The sequence below is a fragment of the Hippocampus comes genome, unplaced genomic scaffold (assembly GCF_001891065.2).
Source record: "Hippocampus comes isolate QL1 unplaced genomic scaffold, H_comes_QL1_v1.1 scaffold335, whole genome shotgun sequence".
Taxonomy (NCBI): Eukaryota; Metazoa; Chordata; class Actinopteri; order Syngnathiformes; family Syngnathidae; genus Hippocampus; species Hippocampus comes.
Genome location: NW_017805823.1, coordinates 78,951 through 99,932, shown reverse-complemented (window position 1 = coordinate 99,932; position 20,982 = coordinate 78,951). Strand labels below are relative to the sequence as shown.

Below are 20,982 nucleotides of genomic sequence, written 5' to 3'. Positions count from 1 at the left end.
CATGGAGCCCACTCCCCCAGCCATTGCCTATGGCTTGGACAAAAAGGTAAACAAATATACAAATTATTCATCCAATGAATTCTATAATGCTTAGCCTATCCAGGGTCATGGGTGAGTTATAGTAGACTCTGCGTTATATCATCAGTCAGTTACGGGCTGACAGAGGTTGGAGCCTTCAATTCTAAATAGAGCTTCATAGAATACCAAAGAATGTTTTTGAAACCAATCCTTCTATTTTGTAGACTGTGACTAATGCAGTCATCACCGTTCCTGCCTACTTCAACGACTCTCAGCGTCAGGCCACCAAAGACGCTGGGGCCATTTCAGGGCTTAATGTGCTGCGCATCATCAATGAGCCCACTGCAGCAGCCATTGCCTATGGCTTGGACAAAAAGGTAAACAAATATACAAATTATTCATCCAATGAATTCTATTACCGGGTATGCTTAGCCTATCCAGGGTCATGGGTGAGTGATAGCAGACTCTGCGTTATATCCCAAATCATCAGTCAGTTACGGGCTGACAGAGGTTGGAACCTTCAATTCAACTAATATTGCTTGTTTTTGACACTGGGAGAAAGATGGAGTCGCTTGAGAAAGACAAAGCAAAATCCAGGTGGATCAGAACATCCAGTGAGGTCGATTTTGATTTTGAAATTTGTATTTCAGGTAGGAAGTGAGCGCAACGTCCTGATCTTTGACCTCGGGGGAGGCACTTTCGATGTGTCCATTCTGACCATTGAGGATGGCATCTTCGAGGTCAAGTCCACTGCGGGTGACACTCACTTGGGCGGTGAAGACTTTGACAACAGAATGGTGAATCACTTCATTGGCGAGTTCAAGCGCAAATTCAAAAAGGAAATCAACACCAACAAACGAGCGGTGCGTCGCCTGCGCACCGCCTGCGAGCGTGCCAAGCGCACCCTCTCCAGCAGCACCCAGGCCAGCATTGAGATCGACTCGCTCTACGAAGGAACCGACTTCTACACATCCATCACCAGAGCTCGTTTTGAGGAACTCAATGCTGATCTGTTCCGCGGAACCCTGGAGCCCGTGGAGAAGGCCCTGAGGGACGCCAAGATGGATAAGGCCCAGATCCAGGATATTGTCCTGGTGGGTGGCTCCACTCGTATCCCCAAGATCCAAAAGCTTCTGCAGGACTTCTTCAACGGCCGTGAGCTCAATAAGAGCATCAACCCTGATGAGGCGGTGGCCTACGGAGCGGGTAAGTACCTCTATTACGAATAGACGTGAATTTTTGAAAATATGTTGAATGTGGAAACTGTATGCGTTGTATGTGGAAACGCTCTTCAGCTGTCCAGGCTGCCATCTTGGCTGGCGATAAGTCTGAGAATGTACAGGACCTGCTCCTGCTGGATGTCACCCCCTTATCGCTGGGAATTGAGACCGCTGGAGGAGTAATGACTGTGCTTATCAAAAGGAACACCACCATCCCCACAAAGCAAACTCAAACCTTTACCACTTACTCTGACAACCAGCCTGGTGTGCTCATTCAGGTAACGCCATCCCCATGTTCCCAATTTATTACTCTTGCGCCACATCGCTATTTCACCGTATGCATTTTATTTTAGGTTTTTGAAGGTGAGCGAGCCATGACCAAGGATAATAACATCCTGGGCAAATTCGAGCTTACCGGTATTCCGCCCGCTCCCAGGGGCGTCCCCCAGATTGAGGTGACTTTTGACATTGACGCTAATGGAATTCTCAATGTGTCTGCTGTCGACAAAAGCACCGGAAAAGAGAACAAGATCACCATCACCAATGACAAAGGTGCTTGAATTCTCCAAAAGCATAAACTACACCACACGAAAGTAGTCAAACTTATCGAGGTTTCTTTTTGCCATAGGGCGACTGAGCAAGGAGGACATCGAGCGAATGGTGCAGGAGGCCGAACAGTTCAAGAGTGAAGACGAGGCCCAGAGAGAAAAAGTCACAGCTAAGAACGCCCTTGAGTCTTTGGCCTTCAACTTGAAGAACACCGTGGAGGACGAGAAGCTTCAGGACAAGATCAGCCCAGAAGACAAAAAGGCCATCATAGACAAGTGCAACGAAGTCATTTCCTGGCTGGACAGGAACCAGGTAAAGATTAATCAGGAGTGACTGAAATCCAGCGACGGCTCTGGGCATTGTGAAAATACTGTCTCCAAATATTATTACCTGACAAACAAGTGACTTCATGTTTACTCTCATTATTTTTTTTCCCCTTTCTGTAATTTAGACGGCAGAGAAAGATGAGTACGAGCACCAGCAGAAGGAGCTGGAGAAACTTTGCAACCCCATAATGTCCAAACTTTACCAAGGGGGCACGGCAGGGGGAATGCCTGGTGGAATGCCAGGGGGGATGCCTGGTGGTTTCCCCGGTGGAGCTGAAGGTGGTTCCGCTGGGCCGACTATTGAGGAGGTTGACTAAACACCCTGCTCTTGTAGTGCTGAAATTTCATCTCCTGACATTACTGTCTTCAAGCTTTTCTCAGAATGCACATTAAATAAAAACAGAAACTAGCAAATGAAAATAACACTATCTCCAAATGTAGTGATTTATTTTTAGCAAAATAAAAAAAAAAAAACTGCACACGATGTGAATGCTTTACATTGAAGAGTTCTAAATCAAGTTCAGTTAAAGTATCAGGCAAATTGAAGTAAAAATGTCTACACTTTGACGAATCCACTGATGACATAACTCAATTCTACGAATGCTTCCTGTACTAAAATACACCATATCAATAAAGATTGAGATGGCAATGTCTGTGCGTTTTTTTTTTCTTAAACTGTTTTGTTGAAAAGCTTCACAGTCACAGAAAATATAACACAGATGTGCTGCTGTAATTGTGCAACAACTATCTTCACATGCTAAATGTTGAAAAAAATGAAAACATTTGGTGCACCTGAACAAGGAAATACCCATTAGGGTCGTTCCATACCAAATCATTCAGTGGGTTCAATCAAGAAAATTTTGATTTTGGGGTGTACTTATTGGTAGTCATGGCACAACATCCATCCATCCATTTTCTAATTGGCTTATCTTCACAAGGGTCACGGGCATGCTGGAGTTTAACCCAGCCGTCGTCGGACAGGAGGCAGGGGGGACCCTGAGCTGGTTGCCAGCCAATCGCAGGGCACATATAGACGAACAACCATTCACGGTCACAGTTACATTGAGGGACAATTTAGAGTGTTCCATTAGAAAACATGCAAACTCCACACAGGAAGGCCGGAGCCGGAATCGGACCCTGCACCTCTGCACTGTGAGGCCGACGTGCTAACCAGTCATTCACCGTGCCGCCCCATGGCACAACCCCTGCTCCCATTGACCTAAAATTTGAGATTTTGTGTTGCACCATCACTATCAACGACTACACCAACTTTCATTTAAATCAGAATCTACTTGGTTCAACCTATTGGGTGATTTGGCATGGAACGACATTGGCGGTCTCAACAATTCTGGATTGTAAGTCACATGCACATGTACAGTATTGCAAATGTATATCCTTAAAGGAGAGAAAAGGATTATTTCTTAGTCTATTTGGTGTGTAAAATCGAATTTTGGAATTATTTTGTGGGGTTTATTTTGTACCATTTACTTATTAGCATCCATATATTTAGATTAGGATTTTAACTTTAAATACACATACTACCTTGAAAGACAAACACATTCACTGGTGATGTCATCACGCATACATGCGATACCATCTAATGAGATCGAATCAAAAAGTAACATATTTTACACGTATGAGCAAGTTTGATACAGCCACCGTATAGGGATCTTGATAGAATGTGCAAGTGTACATATTATTGCGACCCATGAGTGCAGAATGTTTTGTTCTTTTTTCTTTTTTTTTTTTTAAGGTGTATCCTATGACTGGCTGCAAACCAGTTCAGGATGTAGTTTCCCATTTCCCCAAAGTCAATTGGTTTAGTCTCCACTCCCATGTGAACCCGAAATAGGAAAAGCGGTATAGAAAACTGACAGAGAGATGGGTGGATTTCTATGGTGTTTATGTGAAAACCAATCAAAAGTCCAAGAATTTGTTGATAGTTTTGATTCCATTCCAAGCGTTTATCTGCAGTTGTTCACGTTCCCAGACCTATCGCACCTGAACACATGGAGCTCATGGTCAGCGTAGGACAGGCTCTTATAAAAGCAAGTGTCCCACATGTCAGAAGCTCACGGACGTGATTCACAGCCCGGACAAAGCCATGTTGTTGTTCATCACTTGTTTTGCACTTGTTGCCTCTGCATTGGGTGAGTCACATGCATTCATTCACTCAATTACAGGACACTTCGGAGGTTGTCAAACTAAAAAGTTTGACGGTGCCCATTTATAAAACCTACACTTTTGGCTGTGTCTTTCATACATGTTGAAATCTTGTGGAATAATGTATGTGTTGATATTTTGATCTGGTCTCAGGATGTGGGAGGCCTTCAATCACTCCCCAAGTCAGCGGCTTCAACAAGATTGTAAATGGAGAGAATGCTGTGCCTGGGTCCTGGCCGTGGCAGGTCTCACTTCAGGTATGCTCACCAACCTTATCTCCATCCCCTGCCATTGTATACGCAACTATTGTCAAAAAGATGAAAGATTTTAATGTACACAATTTCTATTTCCTAGGATGGCAGGGGATTCCACTTCTGCGGCGGATCTCTGATTAACCAGCAATGGGTCGTTACCGCAGCTCATTGCCGTGTGTCGTAAGTACCTCCCAATTGGTTGTTTCATACACCTAGTTGATGCCAAGGTGGCAGTCAAAGTGTCATCTGTTTTTATGTTCATTTGTAAATAGAAGTATTTCCACATTATAGAAAGTGTTAAGTATCATTATCTTCATTGTAAATTAGCACTGTTGTTTTTAAAATCGTCGCTCTTGGGCAGTCAAAATTAATATTTTTCACAAATTGATACCAAGAGTGTGTCTTCGCTTTGTTATTTTTATGCAATATTAAGCAATTTAAAATGGTGAAAAAAAACCCATTGGCGCTCTTGAACACTAAAAATCGTCTTGCAAAGCTTCACCTATTTCTTCATTCTGAGGCCATGATGCGAAATTGTGACTATAATGAGTGAACATAGTAAGGTTGGACACATTTAGGTTGGCTTGTTTTGTTAAAATTGATCTCTGTAATGCTTCACTTTCAGAAAGGACTGTGAGCCATGCCTGAGTTACCTTAATACCCCCCACGCCCCCCCAAAAAAACAAAACAAAACATTTATTTGGCTCTTTGTTGTATTTATTGCATTGCTCATGGATGTCAGATCTTTGACAAAGTGTTTGGGAACATGACGTAACACGGGCATCTGCTCTTGTGAAGTATTGAAATGCATTTTGCATGTTCGAGGCTCAGCATTAGCATTTGATGGCAACAGGAGTGGAGAGGTAACTGCCATGCATTTCAACGCATTAACTTTCAAATTATCCACTAACTATAATCAACATTAGAATTACAAAGAAAAACTCAATTTTATTACTTTAGTATTTTATTACTACTGATTTTGACTCATCTTGATTTAATTTTACTCTTAGCTGCTTATGTCGTGCCAGTTTGTTTCACACATATTTTCGGCGAAAAAAGATCATTTGGATCCTAATTCCCCCCCCAATAACTCTTTTAATTTTATAGTCCCAGAAGCCACCGCGTGATCCTGGGTGAGCACGATCGTCAATCCAACCAAGAGCAACTTCAGGTCAAGACCATCACCAGGGTAAGTAGTGTCAACAGATCCAATTGTGCATTAACAGGAGTACAAATACAAATATGTCCTTGTGTTGCAAAGATGCTAACGATGATGTTTCCGTACAGGCCATCTCGCATCCCTACTACAACTCCCAGAACTTCAACAACGACATCACCCTTCTGAAGCTGTCCTCTCCAGTTCAGATAACCAGGACCGTGGCTCCTGTGTGCCTGGCCAGCTCCAGCACCAGCATCCCCACCGGAACCAGATGTGTCACCACTGGATGGGGCAGGACCGGACAAACTTGTTAGTGACAAACGCACGTCAAATATTGTCGGCGCAATAGAAGATTTAAAAGTGGTCTTGATGCTTTGTGTTCACAGCAAGCCCCCGTTACCTGCAGCAGACCTCCTTGCCTATTCTCAGCCCGACTCAGTGCAAGCAGTACTGGGGTTACAACAGAATCACTGATGCTATGATCTGTGCTGGTGCTTCCGGAGTCTCGTCCTGTCAGGTAAGATTACATTCTCCCACTTCTCCTTGACACACAAGTTAAACGACAATTGGGACGGCACTCAGCTGAGTACAGATTTCCGACATGGCTGGACAATCTTTGGTTGGAATGCATTAGTCAGTACACAATTATGGAAACAATGAAGACAACAAAAGTGAAAAACCTATTTCCTGGTTTAACACTCTTAAAGAGGTGTGCAAGGCTGAAATCTGATTGGACAAAGAAATCTAACATTCATTTTTCCTTGTGTTTCTTAGGGTGATTCTGGTGGCCCCCTGGTGTGCCACAATGGTGGAGCTTGGAACCTTGTGGGCATCGTGTCCTGGGGCACCTCCAACTGCAACGTGCGCACCCCTGCCGTGTACGCCCGTGTGTCCTACCTGCGCAGCTGGATTGACAGAACCATCGCCTCCAATTAAATTGCAAACCATTCCTGAAAACTGATGCCAATATGCGCCCATGCACTTGTCATCTAAGTGGTCATTTGTGATCATTATCATTTCGATATGACTGGAACGCTCGCGACCACTTCCTATCCATCTAATCTGTGCATAAAATAAAGAGTTAAAGTTTTACATGGGTTTTGCATTTCTGTCTGGCTAATTATTTGAGGATGACGCACAAAGCTCATGTATGCACTATATTTTTACTTAGGTGTTTTTAATTAATTGCACCTGACATATGGAGGAACTGTTAACACTGCATGCTATCCTGATTTAACTTCAGGCCTGTCCTCAAATATTTATATGCAGAGATATTTATCATGCTGACCGATGTTTCTGTAAAATCTTGATCTTGCCGACATGTATTTTTACTCTCGTGAAAACCCTTTACCTTATATTAGTAATATTGCTTGCATTTCAAAAGTATTTTGTTTTGTTTGAATTCGGGGGGAGCATCAACTTTCACGGATATGTTGAATGAATAGCTACTGTATGCAATAGAAACGGGAGATGAGCATCCAAAGTACAAGTGCAAAATTTAAACATTAATCCAAAAAAGGACTAACACTAGACGTTCTATTAGTTTAAAAAAACTGCCCGCAGAAGACAATTGCTAACAGTGAGTACTGTACATTGATTTATTCAGTCTTAAATGTCATCAACATCTATTTGAAGATTAAGGTTACTATGCGAATGGTGATGACAGTCCAAATGCACTCCAATTCTGAAGTATTATGACAATTCCTTTATTTTTTTCTGTAGATGTTCAGTTTTGACATCAAACGATGAGTAAGGTAAGACAAGAAATTAAGACAAAGATCTTTTATTCCCAGAGGGCCTGATTGCTGGTCAGTGATGCGATACACAGTCACTGCCGGTTTCTAACCCAGACTTTAAAAAAAAAACAAAGGCTAGGTTTTGTCAGAAAAGATGTGGCCCAACACAACTTAACTGCACAACTGCCCAAGAGAGGAAAACAAATACTGTATTTAAAAAAAAAAAAAATACATACCGCAATGCAAGACTGTTGCCAGGAAACATTTTGCAGCGTCACATGTACTCCTTTTTTTAATGAACCAAAAACAACAGTATGATTGCAAAAAAGAACCACATTTGCTCTAGCAAGCTTTATAAACAAAGGGGAGTTGATAAAGTATCTTGAAAGGCTCTTGGGTCCATTCATTGACTGCGCATGAGCAATTCAGTGGCAGAGGCTCTCCATGTTTCGCTTTTTCAGCCACAGATGTGAGGAATGCCAGCTACGGCTGCGTGATTGTACATTAGTAAAACCTCACTCCTTGGAGCCTTACGCAGGGTTTGAGCTCAGCTCAAGAATCACAAACGCCAAATGTGATAGTATGGTGGTGCCAATGGGATACACACGATGCAGAAATTGCAAGGATATGATATACAAATAAATACTAACTACGAGTTAAGGCTTAGTGATTTATGTCCACTTAAGTGTATCTGCTCAGGTAATTTTGCTCCCCTTTAAAAAAAAAAAAAAAATGGTGTTTCGTCACAAGTAATGCTTCTAATCTTAATCTTAAAAAGTTGCACTGCATATCAAATGCAAGCACTGAAATGGCATTGTTATTCCAATACTTTTGAAGGGCAGTACATGAGAACTTGCAGTGTTGTCAATTAGTGATCATAGAAGTCCTTCATCTCCTTAAGGATTTTGATGCTCTCACTGTAGCGCAACTGGTTCTTGTTTGAACATTCCTTCCATCTGGGGAAAAAAGGGAAAATAAGTGGCAATTATTTATTTTCACATTTAATGCACATTGTACTCGGCAGTACATGTAAACATAAACAAAGTTTCGGTATAGGTTTGGGATACTTGTCATCGTGGACATGCACATTTTTTTACAAGGTGTTTATTTGAAGTCGGCGTCTTCGGCCTCTTTCAAACTGGTCACCTGGGATTTCCTCGCTGTCATCTGGCTACATCGCAGCTATATTGTAGGAAACTGGTTTATGGCGAATAGCAAAGCCACCGTTGCTCATGCATTTTTAAGTTTTGAGCACACTCACGCAAAGACTTGCCAACCTCACCCCACACCCTACCAGGGTCCACATATCAAACACACAGACAATTCTTCAAAACATGCAGTATTTTCTACACTTTTGCCATTTAGTTTATGCGTATTTCAATAAGTTTAAATATGTTAAACGCATGTGGGATTGAAAACCTATCCCCAAAAAGTTTTTCATATGGTCTGATATCATGTATTTTCACCTATACTAGGTGGTGTGTCTGGAAAATATCCCCCATAATTAACGGGGGTTGTTCACTGTATAGACGATTCTAAGAGGGGCATCTACTTTTTGCAAATTTACTATATTTGGAGCAGGTCTTGGTCCCCAACCCCTGTGAAAAGCTCGGGCTGACTGTAGACAGAAATCTTCAAGTTAATTTAATACCTGGTCAAGACTTTTTTTACATCACTTCGCACATTTCATATGAACAGATTCTAATAACATGAGTCACATACTTTTGTCTGATCTTTTTCCATCGCTCCATGTGGTCACCGAGGTAGGAACCCGATACAGGCACAGAATCTGTTAACTGAACAGGAAGATAACATTCACGTAATATTAATATTTAAGTGCATTAGCTAACATGACACAGGCACCGTTTAAGTTTGTCTCTTCAAGAATCGCAGTAGCCCGAACACCCCTTACCTCAAATGTAATTTGTTGCAAGGTGTGCACTTGTTGCATGCTGAAGCACAATACAGTCCATGCATGCCGGCATTTGTTTCCGTGTGATCATGATTTGTTATCATACTTTCATATAACACTCGGGGCCGCTATGTTTGTAAATTTAGAATGACCATAAAATTGGTGCTAACTTTCATTATCATATCTGGAGCTTTTCACATTAGTCAATGTAAGCATTGAGGTAGTGGACGTTTCTTGTTTAATTATTTCTGTTTAGTTATCAGTTTTACAGTAAACTTCAACTGAGTGACTGACAAACAGCTTGACACACACGTTTTGCCTCTTTTGGAGAATTGTTCACTCCCTGTCTAACATCACAGCTATTTTGTGTAAAAAAATAAATACAGAAAAAATCCTGCAAAGACAACCCATGTTTTAAGACGTAGTACCACGATGCATCGCAGGACCTGCAATGTGACTCTTTTAAAAACCATACTCAAATGCTGCATCTTGCAGCTCTAACAGAAATAAAGTTGCACCTCATTTTTTTTCCTTGACTGGATGGATGGAATGATATTACATTGCAATACACTGATGTGTATAACAGAGTAACAAGAATATGTCGCGAACCTTGGTGACTGTGGGTTTTTCAGTTGGTGGGATCCTGAGGTTGATCGGTTCACCAGAAGGGCTGATGGGAGATGCGGTTGGAGCAGGTAGTCTGTATACAATTTGCTCTTTGCCATTGATCATGTCTGTGACCTGCACATGGAAAATGAATTGAGTTTTTTTCAGGATCTTAGCTTAATGATGATTTTAAGTTAAGTTGTCATAAGTGGCCCTTACCTCTTCCTCTAGCATGACCTGTGGAGATCTTGGGGATACTTCACTGGGCTCTCGGACGGACGGGTTATTTCGCATCCACGCACGACAAATAGGATACAAGGGGGTGCTAGCATTAAACTGAGCCAGATCCACACTTCGGTCAAACAACTTTATAATGTAAGCATCTGGAAAACAGATATAGTGAGGTCAATTCAAGATACAAAAAACCCAACAACACAGCAACCACAATACATTCCAACAGGACACTGAAGAGACATATTACTTTGAGATTTCTTTTCTTTGAAGGGGGTAAAAACAAAGATATAAATATCTATTTTACTTTGTCTGTGAGTATTGCTCTCTGTTATGCTTTCATCCAGCTCTTTGCGCTTTTTGCGACGATGCTGTGGGAATCTTGTAGATGGCCTAGAAATTAAAATAAGAATATAAGTCATCTATTTTTTTTTTTTGCATGCAATGTTTTTAATGGAAAAAAAAGTAAATATTTACCGTTTTCCAGCAGACAATGGGGACAAATCCCTGTGAAAGAGAGAGAATTATGATTAAAAAGCTGACATCTACATTTTCATAAATGTACATTGAAATAGTACAATAACATTCACCACACTACTATGCATAATGTATAGTTAATTCAATACATCTTGGACTTACTTGCTCATCGAGTCAAGTGCCATTTTTCCAGCCTCACTCTCGTTTTGTTCCCTGCTCAAAGTGAAGTCGCATTAATTATGACGATCAGATGACTATCAGTCCATTTCAAATGGAATCAAATACTAACCTTTCGTTTTCACTTTTCTCCACCAGTCCCTTTAAAATAGAATCCAATCTGTTGCGTGCTGCGGCCCCCTCCACATCTTAAGAGACAACATTTTATTTATTTGGTGTAAATATACTGAGATTCCCTTGTATTAAGGATTATGCACGTGAATCGCTTTGTTACCATGACTGGGAACATAACGCTCTTCCGACCAAGAATTGCTTTCGGCTATAACTCATGCCGAGACAGTTTACGTTTAAGCATAAATGTTGCTTTACTTTTTTTAATCTGAAACGTTTTCATCTTTACTGATGTCACAACCGCCAATAAACAGGACCGCCCCTAATGCTCAACACTTATGAGTTGCATAATATTACATACATACAGAAAGGAGTATGATAAAAAGAGATGACTTAATCTGTTTCTTCCTACAGTAAAGGTAATAAAGTGTAGCAAGAAAAAACACAACAGTTTACCTGGCCTTTCGACTTTGACCTTGACGTGATGCATTGTATCCTTATGGTAGTGCCTGACTTAAAATTGAGTAATCAAGCTGGAGTCGTCCTCTTTCAAATCGGCGACTGCTTATGTTTTGAAACACCTAGCAAGTCTTGCCATTAGCTTGAATCACCAAACCGTGGTTCGCCACTCCACAATATCACCGCAGAAACAAATACAGCTAAAATTCTTCGCCGATTCCGTAAATTATGCTCACGTGTAAATTAAATGACTTCTTAGCATGTGAACGCGCAACGTCCATAACAGAAGATAAGGCTCAGCATTATAGCTTTAGCCTCCGAAAAGACTTTCCACTTCCGCGCGCTGTCCTTTTCCTATTTACCGATTGGTGTTTTGGAATCGATAACGCTCATGACGATTGGTCAATTATTATGTCGCTCATAGCAAGCCCCACGTCTATTGGTTGATAGTCTCGATGTCAACAACGACCGGTAGTATTCTTTCGCTTGGCAGTTTTTGACGGTAACGGCGGTATCATTGTAGGCTGAAGTTAGACCTAATGGATACAATTCTTTTCAGAAGAGTACACGGAGCAGATTAGTATGTTTGCCTACCAAGACTTTGTAGTCTGAAAACGTTTGAATCCATTGAACTTCTGTTTCGTGTACATCTTGAGTGCGTAAACTGGCTGCTGAAGTTACTCTAAAACCATTGTAATTTGGGATCAGCACGCGCGAACTTTTTAAATAACCCTAATCCACTCTTAAACATCCTTTGCTGTGCACAATTGTTTGGCAACCTATTCTGGTTCTATTTGACAGCATCAGCTTTCATGAAATCCAGGTAAGCTCAAGCAAGACCAGATATGTCCAAAACTTATTGTTCTGAGGCGTAGTAGGGTTGGTGCCTTGCACAAGGGTTCCATGACGGTAATCAGGAAGCAAAATAGCATCGCTCCAACAAGTACAGTAGTTTCCATCTCACATTTGTTCACAGTGGGACTCAAACCAGGAATTTTGGGCTTTGGAACTGGAGGTTTACAGTTTGAAGCTCACTCCGGACAAATGAATGTAAATTGAATTTCCTCTGTATGATTATAATGAATATGTATGATTATATTTTCTATTTTAGAAATTCTGCAACAATAAAGCAGAATGCATCCGAGCCAGCAGCTTTTCTAATGGGGAAGTCATCCTTCAGCCAGTCTCGCACCAAGGACTTGCCAAACAAAAGGAACAAACAGGTATGTCTGACATAAGTTACGAATTATATGGACACAAGTGGTGTGACACCACTCCTTTGTTTGCATTTTAAAAACATATTTTGCTCTTTGTAGAGTTTGATTCCTGTCCGTTCACACCAGCAAGACCATCGAACATTGCACACGCATGACAAAAATGAGAATCACTGGCCTGACAAACAGGGATCATCTTTCTTTACACATTCTGGACCTTCCATTGACCGGGTTTCTTCTCCTACCTCATCTGACATGGAAGGACCTTCAATATCCTCAAGAGTTCCAAAATGTACTGTTTCCTCTCAACTAGAAGCTCACCGGGATTCAGTAGTGACAAAGTATGATTGAGATTTACAAGACAAATGAAATCATGATGATTTAGTCTGTAAAATTGCTTCATGAACCAGGTACATTGCTCTCACAGGTACATTGATCGTTTTCGCTATGGACAACCGCTGAGTCGAGAGGAGCGGCAGTTGATGTCCTCTGAATTTGAACAGGAGAGGGTACCTTTGTGGTGGATGTCTTCCTCATCCTTACGTCCTAGTTTTATGCCAACTAAGATCTCACACACAGGTACAAAATTTGGGATTAAATGATCATCTTCCTTAAATGTGAAAATATCTCCTTTTTGTCTTTTTATGCCGGATCCGAAAGATGACCACAACCAAGCAATCTCCAGTCCAGCAGACCGCCCACTTGATGACTTTAATTCTTCACCATGCAGCAGAGGAGACTACAATATGAATGCATATGTATGTTCACTGGGAATGAGCAACAATATAGCATTTTCTTGCCATAAAACCTTCATCTATGATATAAATAGAGGTTTTATGGCCTCTCTGATAATTGTTGTGGTTGTTTTTATAGGTCATATCTAGAAAATGCTAAGTGGGTAAAAAACAAAAAACAAAACAGCCATTCTAATGTACTTAAAATTTCAGCTCTACACCTATCCGAATGATATTTGTCCGAATCTTTGTTAGTGTTTATCATGTTTGAGATACATGTGCTTCTTAATAAGTGACTGAAAAGTTATTCAGTTCATGCTATTCATTTTAAAACGTGAAAGCTACTGTATATTATACAGATTCAGTAAACGGATAAGAAAATACTTTTCGGTAGGTCACTTCCTACCTAATTACTGTGTTTACAATACATTTGATTCAATCTTGGGATGGTGAAGTTTTTTTGTTAGCTACAAGCTATAACCGTGCATTATTAAAAAACAAAATCAGGCCATATTTCACCCGATGTGCAGTGAGCCTATACAGTTTATGACATGAGTTTTAATTTTTGAATTGAACTCTTGAAATCAATTGTTTCTATAGTATTGTTCTTTATATACAGTACACGGAGACAGACCAGTTTTTCTTTGCCAAATGCAATCATAAACATTGTGATGTTCACAAAAATGTCTCGCTTCCCATTCAATGTTTTTTCTTTTTTAACTCAGTTTCCATCAGACACATCTCAGAGTGAGTTGGAGGACACCGAGATACTTCACCTTCAAGAAAGGGCCAGTAGACTTCTGCAGAGAGGGTTTGCAAATCTGCTAGTCCCTATTATTCATATTGCATCAATTCATTCCTGAACTTGGATGATCTTATTGTCATTTTTAACAGTGACAGTATTCTCAGCAGTGGATCAATTCTTGTCAGTTCAGAGGGTGTGGGATGCTCAGATCGCTCTTCTCCAGTCGATATGAACGAGACAATGCAAAGACCTGTGATTAACACTTCAATAAAATCTACAGCGAGTAAGACACACGTCGTATCGGTTATTTTGTCACATTCTCTTCATTTAGTGTGTTAACTCCTCCCTGCCATGTATATTGTGGTCTTTGCAGCAATGGCCACGTTGGACTCCGCTTCAGCTGTGCCCCACCAAAGATACGTTGTCGCCTCATTACCGGCGCCCCCTGAGGACATCCTTTCACAGTGGCGTTTGAGAAGAAAGATGGAGCAAGCCAGTGAACAATGTCAGTCCTGGCAAAACTCCAGACTTTGTACCCCCACATTTAGAGGCCCAGGCCCCAGTCTTCACTTTTCCACAGTAAATGTTCATCCTTACAAGGTAGGAGTCATAGTTACAGCATTCCTTATATGCCGTACACTGATGGTGCAGTTCATTCTGTATTCTGCACAATCATATCATAACTACTCCAACCAGAAAACTTCTGCCATAAAAAGGGCCAGACAGCTGCCTGTTTAAAACAGAAGGTTGTGTCAGTTGACAGCAGCTCTTATGCTAGATTTACTGGATCTGTATTTCAATGTATTTAATGTCACTTTGCGTTTGTTTATATCATCCATAGCAGCAGTCAAGTATTCAGTACCCCGAAGACTCCCAAGGAGCTTTTCTGGTTCCCAAAGAAGCCCCTGGACATCACCCCTCAACCTCCGCCCCCCTTGCCAGTGCTACCTGTGATATACAAGTCTCCCAACCACACTCTCTTGAGCATGTTCCTGCACACATGCATCACCTTTGTGATATTCTTCCCTGTCCCACACAGTCACCTCATGCTGGCAAGTTCTATGGCAATCCACACAAACCGGAAGAGACCTTAAATAAAGAAGCCAAAGTCTCTGGAAACTTAAAGCACAGTTACATAGATGAGCCTCCTCACAGACACATTCCAACACCACCTCCTGCTCCTTCTCAACATCCAGATGTGGGTTGTCCTTTTAGACCTAGAGATGGAGGGAATCATTCTGTGCCTCGAGAAGGCAGCAGTCCATCAAGACATTCAGAAGGAGGCTGTCCCTCTAGACGTAAAGAAATCAAAGTCGGCGATCCTTCAAAACCTAAGGAAGATGACAGTCCTTCTAGACACATGGACGAAGGGAGTCAGTCTCGACCTGTCAATGGAAATCATCCGGAGAACCCCAGAATGACAAATAAGACGTCTAAAACTGAAAAAGCCCAAGCAAAGCAAGTGGGTGACAGTGAGAAGAGAGAGGGGATCATCAGGAAGCAAAATAAATTGACAAGGTACAATCCAAAGACGTGTACCCGGTGTCATGTTTTGCGTTTACACTTCACGTTGACTGCTTCATGTGATGTGCAATTTCTGCAGGTGTACTGGATGTTGTGAGCATGCTGACGTGACTAGCGCGACAAGTTCTGCAGATCAGAAGCTTACAAAAAAGATCAAGAAACGGGCAGATCCACAGCAGCAGAAGAGATGCAATGATACAGGCAGTCATGCACCGCCATCGGCGCTACATCGTGCCTTAGGACAGGTCAGCGTGTACACAGCTTCACCACTTGTATCCAAGTTATTGTCATCATCTTCATGCACATCCTGATATAAATTATGTCCCATTACAAGGGGAGTTAACAGCTTTCAAACTGCTAACAAGATTTGATTTAGCCTTCCTCTCCTTCCTGCCCCCTTGCATCTCCGACTGAAGCCGTGCCCCTCGTTGACGTGAATGTGCATGAGACGAGCACATTTGTAAACAAGCCAGTCTTAGTTAGCCACTACTGTTACATTGCTAGCATGACTTATTCATGTTGGAGTGTTGTCATACACTTAGTGTTTGTCACCAGTTTGCAGTTTTACTTTTTGGAATGTACAATGGAAACCAACGATGTTGAGTGTTCCTGCGCAGCTGCCGCGTGTGCCCACAAATAACTGACAACACGCATTGGTCACGCCTTCTGTCTCTACAGTCGATGATAGGCTGTTCTTGTCAAAATTTGAGGCATAAAACAGGGACAGAGAGGGATGATTTTTAATTTTTTTTTTTTTTTTTTAAGATTAATGTAATAATATTCCACTGTCAGGAAATACGGGCAGTTTTAATATATGACAGTGTTTTGTTTTCAGATTACCACCCCAACATTGATTGATATTAGGGATGGGCATTTGACAAATGTTCCTAGATCAACAATAAAGTCAATTAACATCTAATGAATTGAAAATACAGTATTCATTATTAATTTTACCGAATAAAATGCATCCATCTGACTAGTTCCTGTTGAGAAATTTGACAATGTCAAGATGAACAGTAAGTATGGTCCAGCAAATAAACATATACTAAACGATTGCAGACACACTTATGTGCTACACTAGCCTGACTAAACAGACTCTCCTTTACATTAGTGTGTAAAGTAGCAAGAGTTCTCCATTTTCCATGCCAGTGTCACATTGAATGAGGAGTTATGCCATGATGGAGATCTGCGTTGACGTTGGCCTGAACTGACACATTGCATAGACTAGAGCAGACTGAATTAACAGCACGTAAGCACATGTAAACAAATGGACACATTTAACAGCGCTGAAATTATAATCATCTTGTTTGAGATCATTATAAATGACAGCACCACATCAAGTAGTGTAAAATGTAAACAGCCCCGTCAGATGGATTTGTAAGGAAATCATAGTGTTCTGTATGGATTAACCGGGAGGATTTTGTAATTGAATCTGGTAGGTTGTTTCAGAGGTCCTGTTCCCACCAGAGAATTCTTCTCCACAAGATGCAGCTGTCCCATCACCTCCTGCTCCTCCACAATCCTCACTTTCTTCTTGCAATGCAAACACCTCACTGGAGGTCATGTTCCAGCTGCTGCAAGAGGCTGAAGGTAAGCCGAGGGGGCAACGTAGGGCACTCAACCTTTACCCCAACTCTTAATTGTGAGCACTACATTGTGACACATGTACGGCTGTCCCCCCCCTCCGCATTCCGAAACATCCACTTAATTTTGTAACATGAGTGGCATATCGTGGGAACAACAACAACAAAAAAAGACTCTTTGAATTCCCGTAATCATGATTCATTGTTGTCAGATTCAGATGAGAAAGAATTTGAAGACGACCCTTTACTACGAGTCCTTCGCACGCAAAGAAAATGTGTTAAGGAGCAAATCAGGTAACATCTCAGTTAAATATATTTGCTCAACTGAACATTTAATAGCCTAAATTGAGATCTCATGTCATTTCTGTCATGTTTTGAGATCGTATCTGTTCTATTCCTTCTAGTGAAGTGGACTCAATGTTGCACAATTTCCTGGATAAACAAGAAGATACCCCATCCTGATGCAGTAACTCATGACGATTTTTAAAATATGATTTTTGTATGTAATTTATTGACATTATGGAAGGAATACAATACAATAAAAAGTTCATCATCACACATATCACCAATATTTACAAAGTGTGCATTCTTAAAATATGGAAGGTTGATGTGCAATGGCGTTATTTACAAATCTGAGACTGCGCCATATCAGAATCCAACAAATATGTTTTTTTTTTATGAGAATGGCTGAGACCTGGACATCTCTGTTTGCAGCATGGGTGCAGATATGATCAGGACACCATCTGGGGAAACTGCTGATTCCAAAGCCATGGTGTCTACTCCCTTTGGAATTCGATAGCGCCGGTTAAACTGCCGTGTTGTCATCCCAGGACTATCTTTCTAAAAGAACATGGTAAGGGGAATAAAATGTTCAGTGACTTGTTGCCTTAGTCATCATTTAAAATCCTGCAATCTACCATGCACTCACTACACCAACCTTTTCTTCTTGGTGCCTCCCTTGTACCTCTACAAAATCTCCTACCACCTTGACCAGGAGATCCTTGGGGTTAAAAAGTTTGACATCCACTTGAACTTTAAATCCACTATCATCACAAATTGCCTGTCAACATAAAATAATTCGCAAGATTAAATGAATCCAATCAAACAAGATAAATCATGAATACAGTATAAAAGTGAAATGAATCAGGAAAGAAATTTCATCTGTGCTATATGTTGCGCCATAGAGCATATTTGACAATAAAGTTGACTTGACTTATTGACACTAAAACAGCCCCAATTTTAAATTCCTTTTGGAGCACAAACATTTAAATGTTTCTTATTTATACACATGTAAATGTGAGACGGAGGTTTACTCTCCACTTGAAAGCTTTTAGGCTGCATATAGTGACCCACTTTAAAGCTCACTCATAATTAAATAAATCATTTATCTTGTCCAACTATGTTAAACCCATATTAAGTAAATAAACAGATTCACCTCTGCAGCCGTGGTACTATCAATCTCTGGAATTAGCAGTTGGGGTGTCCAGCTATATTGTCCGTAAGTCCCATGGAGACGAGGAAAAAGTGTCGGTAAAACCTTCTCCCATTGGATGCCACCAACGGGGAGTGTGGACGGTTGGATAAAATCCATTGTCAGATCTGAGAAAAAAAATTGAAAAAAATAGAGGGAGTTATGGCAGCAGAATATCAGAGTACAAGTTGTCTAGTGGGCCACAACCTACCTTTCTCTTCAGTGGAGTGTAGTGGAGTATCAAGTGTTCCTCGTGCTGAGTGTGATTTGGAGTGACTGCGGGCTGCTGAGCATAGCCGGGTTATATACTGGAGTTGCATAATGAGTTGGGAATTTATAAGGGACACCTTGCTTCTGTTATGTTCTGAGCATGTGTACCCTTGGGATCCTGTTCGTGCAGCAGGACAGTTTGTTTTGGGACTGAAGCAGCTGTCATAGGCTTATTAGTGAATGAATGGGATCATTGCGTATCTAAATTGTATCCAACCGTTTGTTCGGGGTGGGGGTTAATTGTAGCGTTGTCATCAACTAACTGTTATCGCTAAGTCATCGGACTGAACATGCACTAAATGTCGGTTTTCAAGATGGGTATGTCTAAAAATAAGTTCAAAAGCTTTGGTGGTGGTTGACTGCCTGGGCCAATAAGCCAGAGAGGCAGCAACAGACGGCAGGGGTGCTTCAAACACATGCCACTGCACGTGAGCTGCCAGTAAGTTTGCCCATCAATTAAGTCAACGTACCAAGTCAAAACATTTTTCTGTGATTAGGAAACAATCCCGCTTTATTATTGTAGCTTAAAGATGGTTTGCGGAGTTTAAAAGTACTTATGAGGTTGACATTTTGGACCACTCATCATTGGTAACGGATGTCCCAGCATGTTGATGGATGGAGAACACGCATTTTTTGGTTTGGCTTTATTGTAGAACAATTTACAGATTGAATGTCAGGCGGTCCTCTGCACAACATGGTTAGTTGACATGATGTTTGTGGATTGTCAGCTATGTATAGAGTATGTGAAGCAGCTATCTCTGTTCACTCCTCAAGGAGCTCATGCGTCATTGTTTTTTCTTCATAACTGGATACCTTACTTTTTACACTTGTATGACAGTAAATCTCAGATGTCTGTAAAGTTCGGTTTTCTGGTGGTACTTTGACTGCGCAAGTGGTTGATTCAATTTCTGATCAATGAAAGGACATCTTTGAAACATGAACACATCGGACTAGGGTCAGAAAAGCAGCCAAAGAAAAGACATCCATAGAAGGGCCTAATTCATTCCCCTTTAAATACCAACCATGTCTCTCTCTCTTGAAAAGTGCAGAATGTTCTGATACATAGTTGTCACATCGGAGCGATACTGTATCCCGCGATTTGGAACCCGTCACCCAAGTTTTGACTTCACTGTCTAAATATGGCACTGACTATGTTCTGACTCATAAAGGATAATAGGGAAGTGAGGGCACATTTTGAGGGGCTTAAAAGTATTGGGTTTCACAACAGGCGCCAATAATTGTCCAGACTTTAGGCGACCTCTACTGCACTTCAGATTATGTGTGTCCACAACATACCTCACAGATGAGTCAAAGAACATGCCTGCGTTCATACAGTATCATTGTACTGCATCACTTGATGCTGACTTCTCTGTCACTGTTTCAATCAGGAATGTAAAGCCCATAGGAATTGATCATAGTTTTTATTTGCCATTCAAGCAAGAGCAAAACAGTGCTCATCCACAAACATGAAAGGTAAAGGTTAACATGGTTTCGTCATTTACAAGTCATTTAGGTCAAGCACAGTAGTTCTTAACCTTGCTGGAGGTTCTGAGCCCTGCAACTTTCGTACCCACATTCCGAACCATTCGTAATTGGTAAAAATTGAAACTGAAATGACTCGTTAACACCTTACAGCGGCATTGAACTGTAACGACAAACGGCCACCTTGAGCGACACAGGTTCTGTCCTTGTGCGCACGCACCACATACACAATGAATGGGTTTGTCAATGGCGCGCTATGTCCTGCCAAGTTAAGTCAGTGTGAAAAGGCCTACACTTCCTCAATGTGAACGGTCCACAGGGCAGACTATAAGAATGCAACCTTTCCCATGTTGGGGAGGTGCTAAAGTAGCAGTCTACCGTAGGAAGTGCATGGGAAGGCTTTTCCTGCTGGTTTAGATGAGAAGTTGACTGCACAATATGTACCTGTTATTGTTGCAAAAGAAAGCCCTGGCTTTGCTCGTTTTAAGGAGGAAGAGATAAGCAGCAAAAAAAAAAAAAAAAATGAAAGGGGTGTATAACATCCAAATGGTTTGGGGGGGA

The 20,982-nt window shown here is 41.3% G+C and overlaps 5 protein-coding genes across 17 annotated transcripts; 3 read left to right on the top strand and 2 right to left on the bottom strand.

The window, feature by feature from the left end:
• Positions 1-26: 26 nt before the first annotated feature.
• Positions 27-2,762, top strand: LOC109525669 (heat shock cognate 71 kDa protein-like). 2 transcript variants are annotated; one of them, XM_019886392.1, is made up of 6 exons: positions 27-46; positions 669-1,224; positions 1,314-1,516; positions 1,592-1,790; positions 1,867-2,099; positions 2,239-2,762. In XM_019886392.1, the coding sequence occupies exons 2-6, from the start codon at positions 813-815 to the stop codon at positions 2,428-2,430; spliced, it is 1,239 nt and encodes a 412-aa protein (XP_019741951.1). In that variant the 5' UTR covers positions 27-46; positions 669-812; the 3' UTR covers positions 2,431-2,762. The 2 variants fall into 2 exon arrangements, with proteins under 2 accessions (XP_019741951.1, XP_019741950.1); XM_019886391.1 differs by lacking the exon at positions 27-46 and adding an exon at positions 246-395.
• A 1,369-nt stretch (positions 2,763-4,131) lies between these two features.
• LOC109525658 (chymotrypsin-like protease CTRL-1) lies at positions 4,132-6,786 on the top strand. The gene is made up of 7 exons (XM_019886371.1): positions 4,132-4,263; positions 4,430-4,533; positions 4,631-4,710; positions 5,638-5,719; positions 5,818-5,998; positions 6,076-6,206; positions 6,464-6,786. Exons 1-7 carry the CDS (start codon positions 4,218-4,220, stop codon positions 6,623-6,625), a joined length of 786 nt encoding a protein of 261 aa, XP_019741930.1. The 5' UTR covers positions 4,132-4,217; the 3' UTR covers positions 6,626-6,786.
• A 593-nt stretch (positions 6,787-7,379) lies between these two features.
• Positions 7,380-11,766, bottom strand: lin37 (lin-37 DREAM MuvB core complex component). The gene is made up of 9 exons (XM_019886373.1): positions 11,396-11,766; positions 10,941-11,016; positions 10,814-10,864; positions 10,652-10,681; positions 10,482-10,567; positions 10,163-10,326; positions 9,947-10,078; positions 9,148-9,221; positions 7,380-8,381 (listed from the first exon to the last, which is right to left on the bottom strand). Exons 1-9 carry the CDS (start codon positions 11,427-11,429, stop codon positions 8,294-8,296), a joined length of 735 nt encoding a protein of 244 aa, XP_019741932.1. The 5' UTR covers positions 11,430-11,766; the 3' UTR covers positions 7,380-8,293.
• A 90-nt stretch (positions 11,767-11,856) lies between these two features.
• Positions 11,857-17,756, top strand: proser3 (proline and serine rich 3). 12 transcript variants are annotated; one of them, XM_019886365.1, is made up of 14 exons: positions 11,860-12,221; positions 12,375-12,448; positions 12,532-12,621; positions 12,715-12,953; positions 13,040-13,191; positions 13,273-13,370; positions 14,072-14,157; positions 14,241-14,374; positions 14,465-14,691; positions 14,933-15,609; positions 15,695-15,860; positions 17,055-17,205; positions 17,411-17,492; positions 17,603-17,756. In XM_019886365.1, exons 2-14 carry the CDS (start codon positions 12,443-12,445, stop codon positions 17,658-17,660), a joined length of 2,166 nt encoding a protein of 721 aa, XP_019741924.1. In that variant the 5' UTR covers positions 11,860-12,221; positions 12,375-12,442; the 3' UTR covers positions 17,661-17,756. The 12 variants fall into 12 exon arrangements, with proteins under 12 accessions (XP_019741928.1, XP_019741924.1, XP_019741923.1 ...); XM_019886364.1 differs by having other exon boundaries at positions 12,529-12,621; XM_019886362.1 differs by having other exon boundaries at positions 11,861-11,978; positions 12,529-12,621.
• On the bottom strand, positions 17,690-19,004 carry hspb6 (heat shock protein, alpha-crystallin-related, b6). Its single transcript, XM_019886374.1, has 4 exons — positions 18,881-19,004; positions 18,634-18,797; positions 18,136-18,258; positions 17,690-18,038 (listed from the first exon to the last, which is right to left on the bottom strand). Exons 1-4 carry the CDS (start codon positions 18,987-18,989, stop codon positions 17,874-17,876), a joined length of 561 nt encoding a protein of 186 aa, XP_019741933.1. The 5' UTR covers positions 18,990-19,004; the 3' UTR covers positions 17,690-17,873.
• Positions 19,005-20,982: the final 1,978 nt, after the last annotated feature.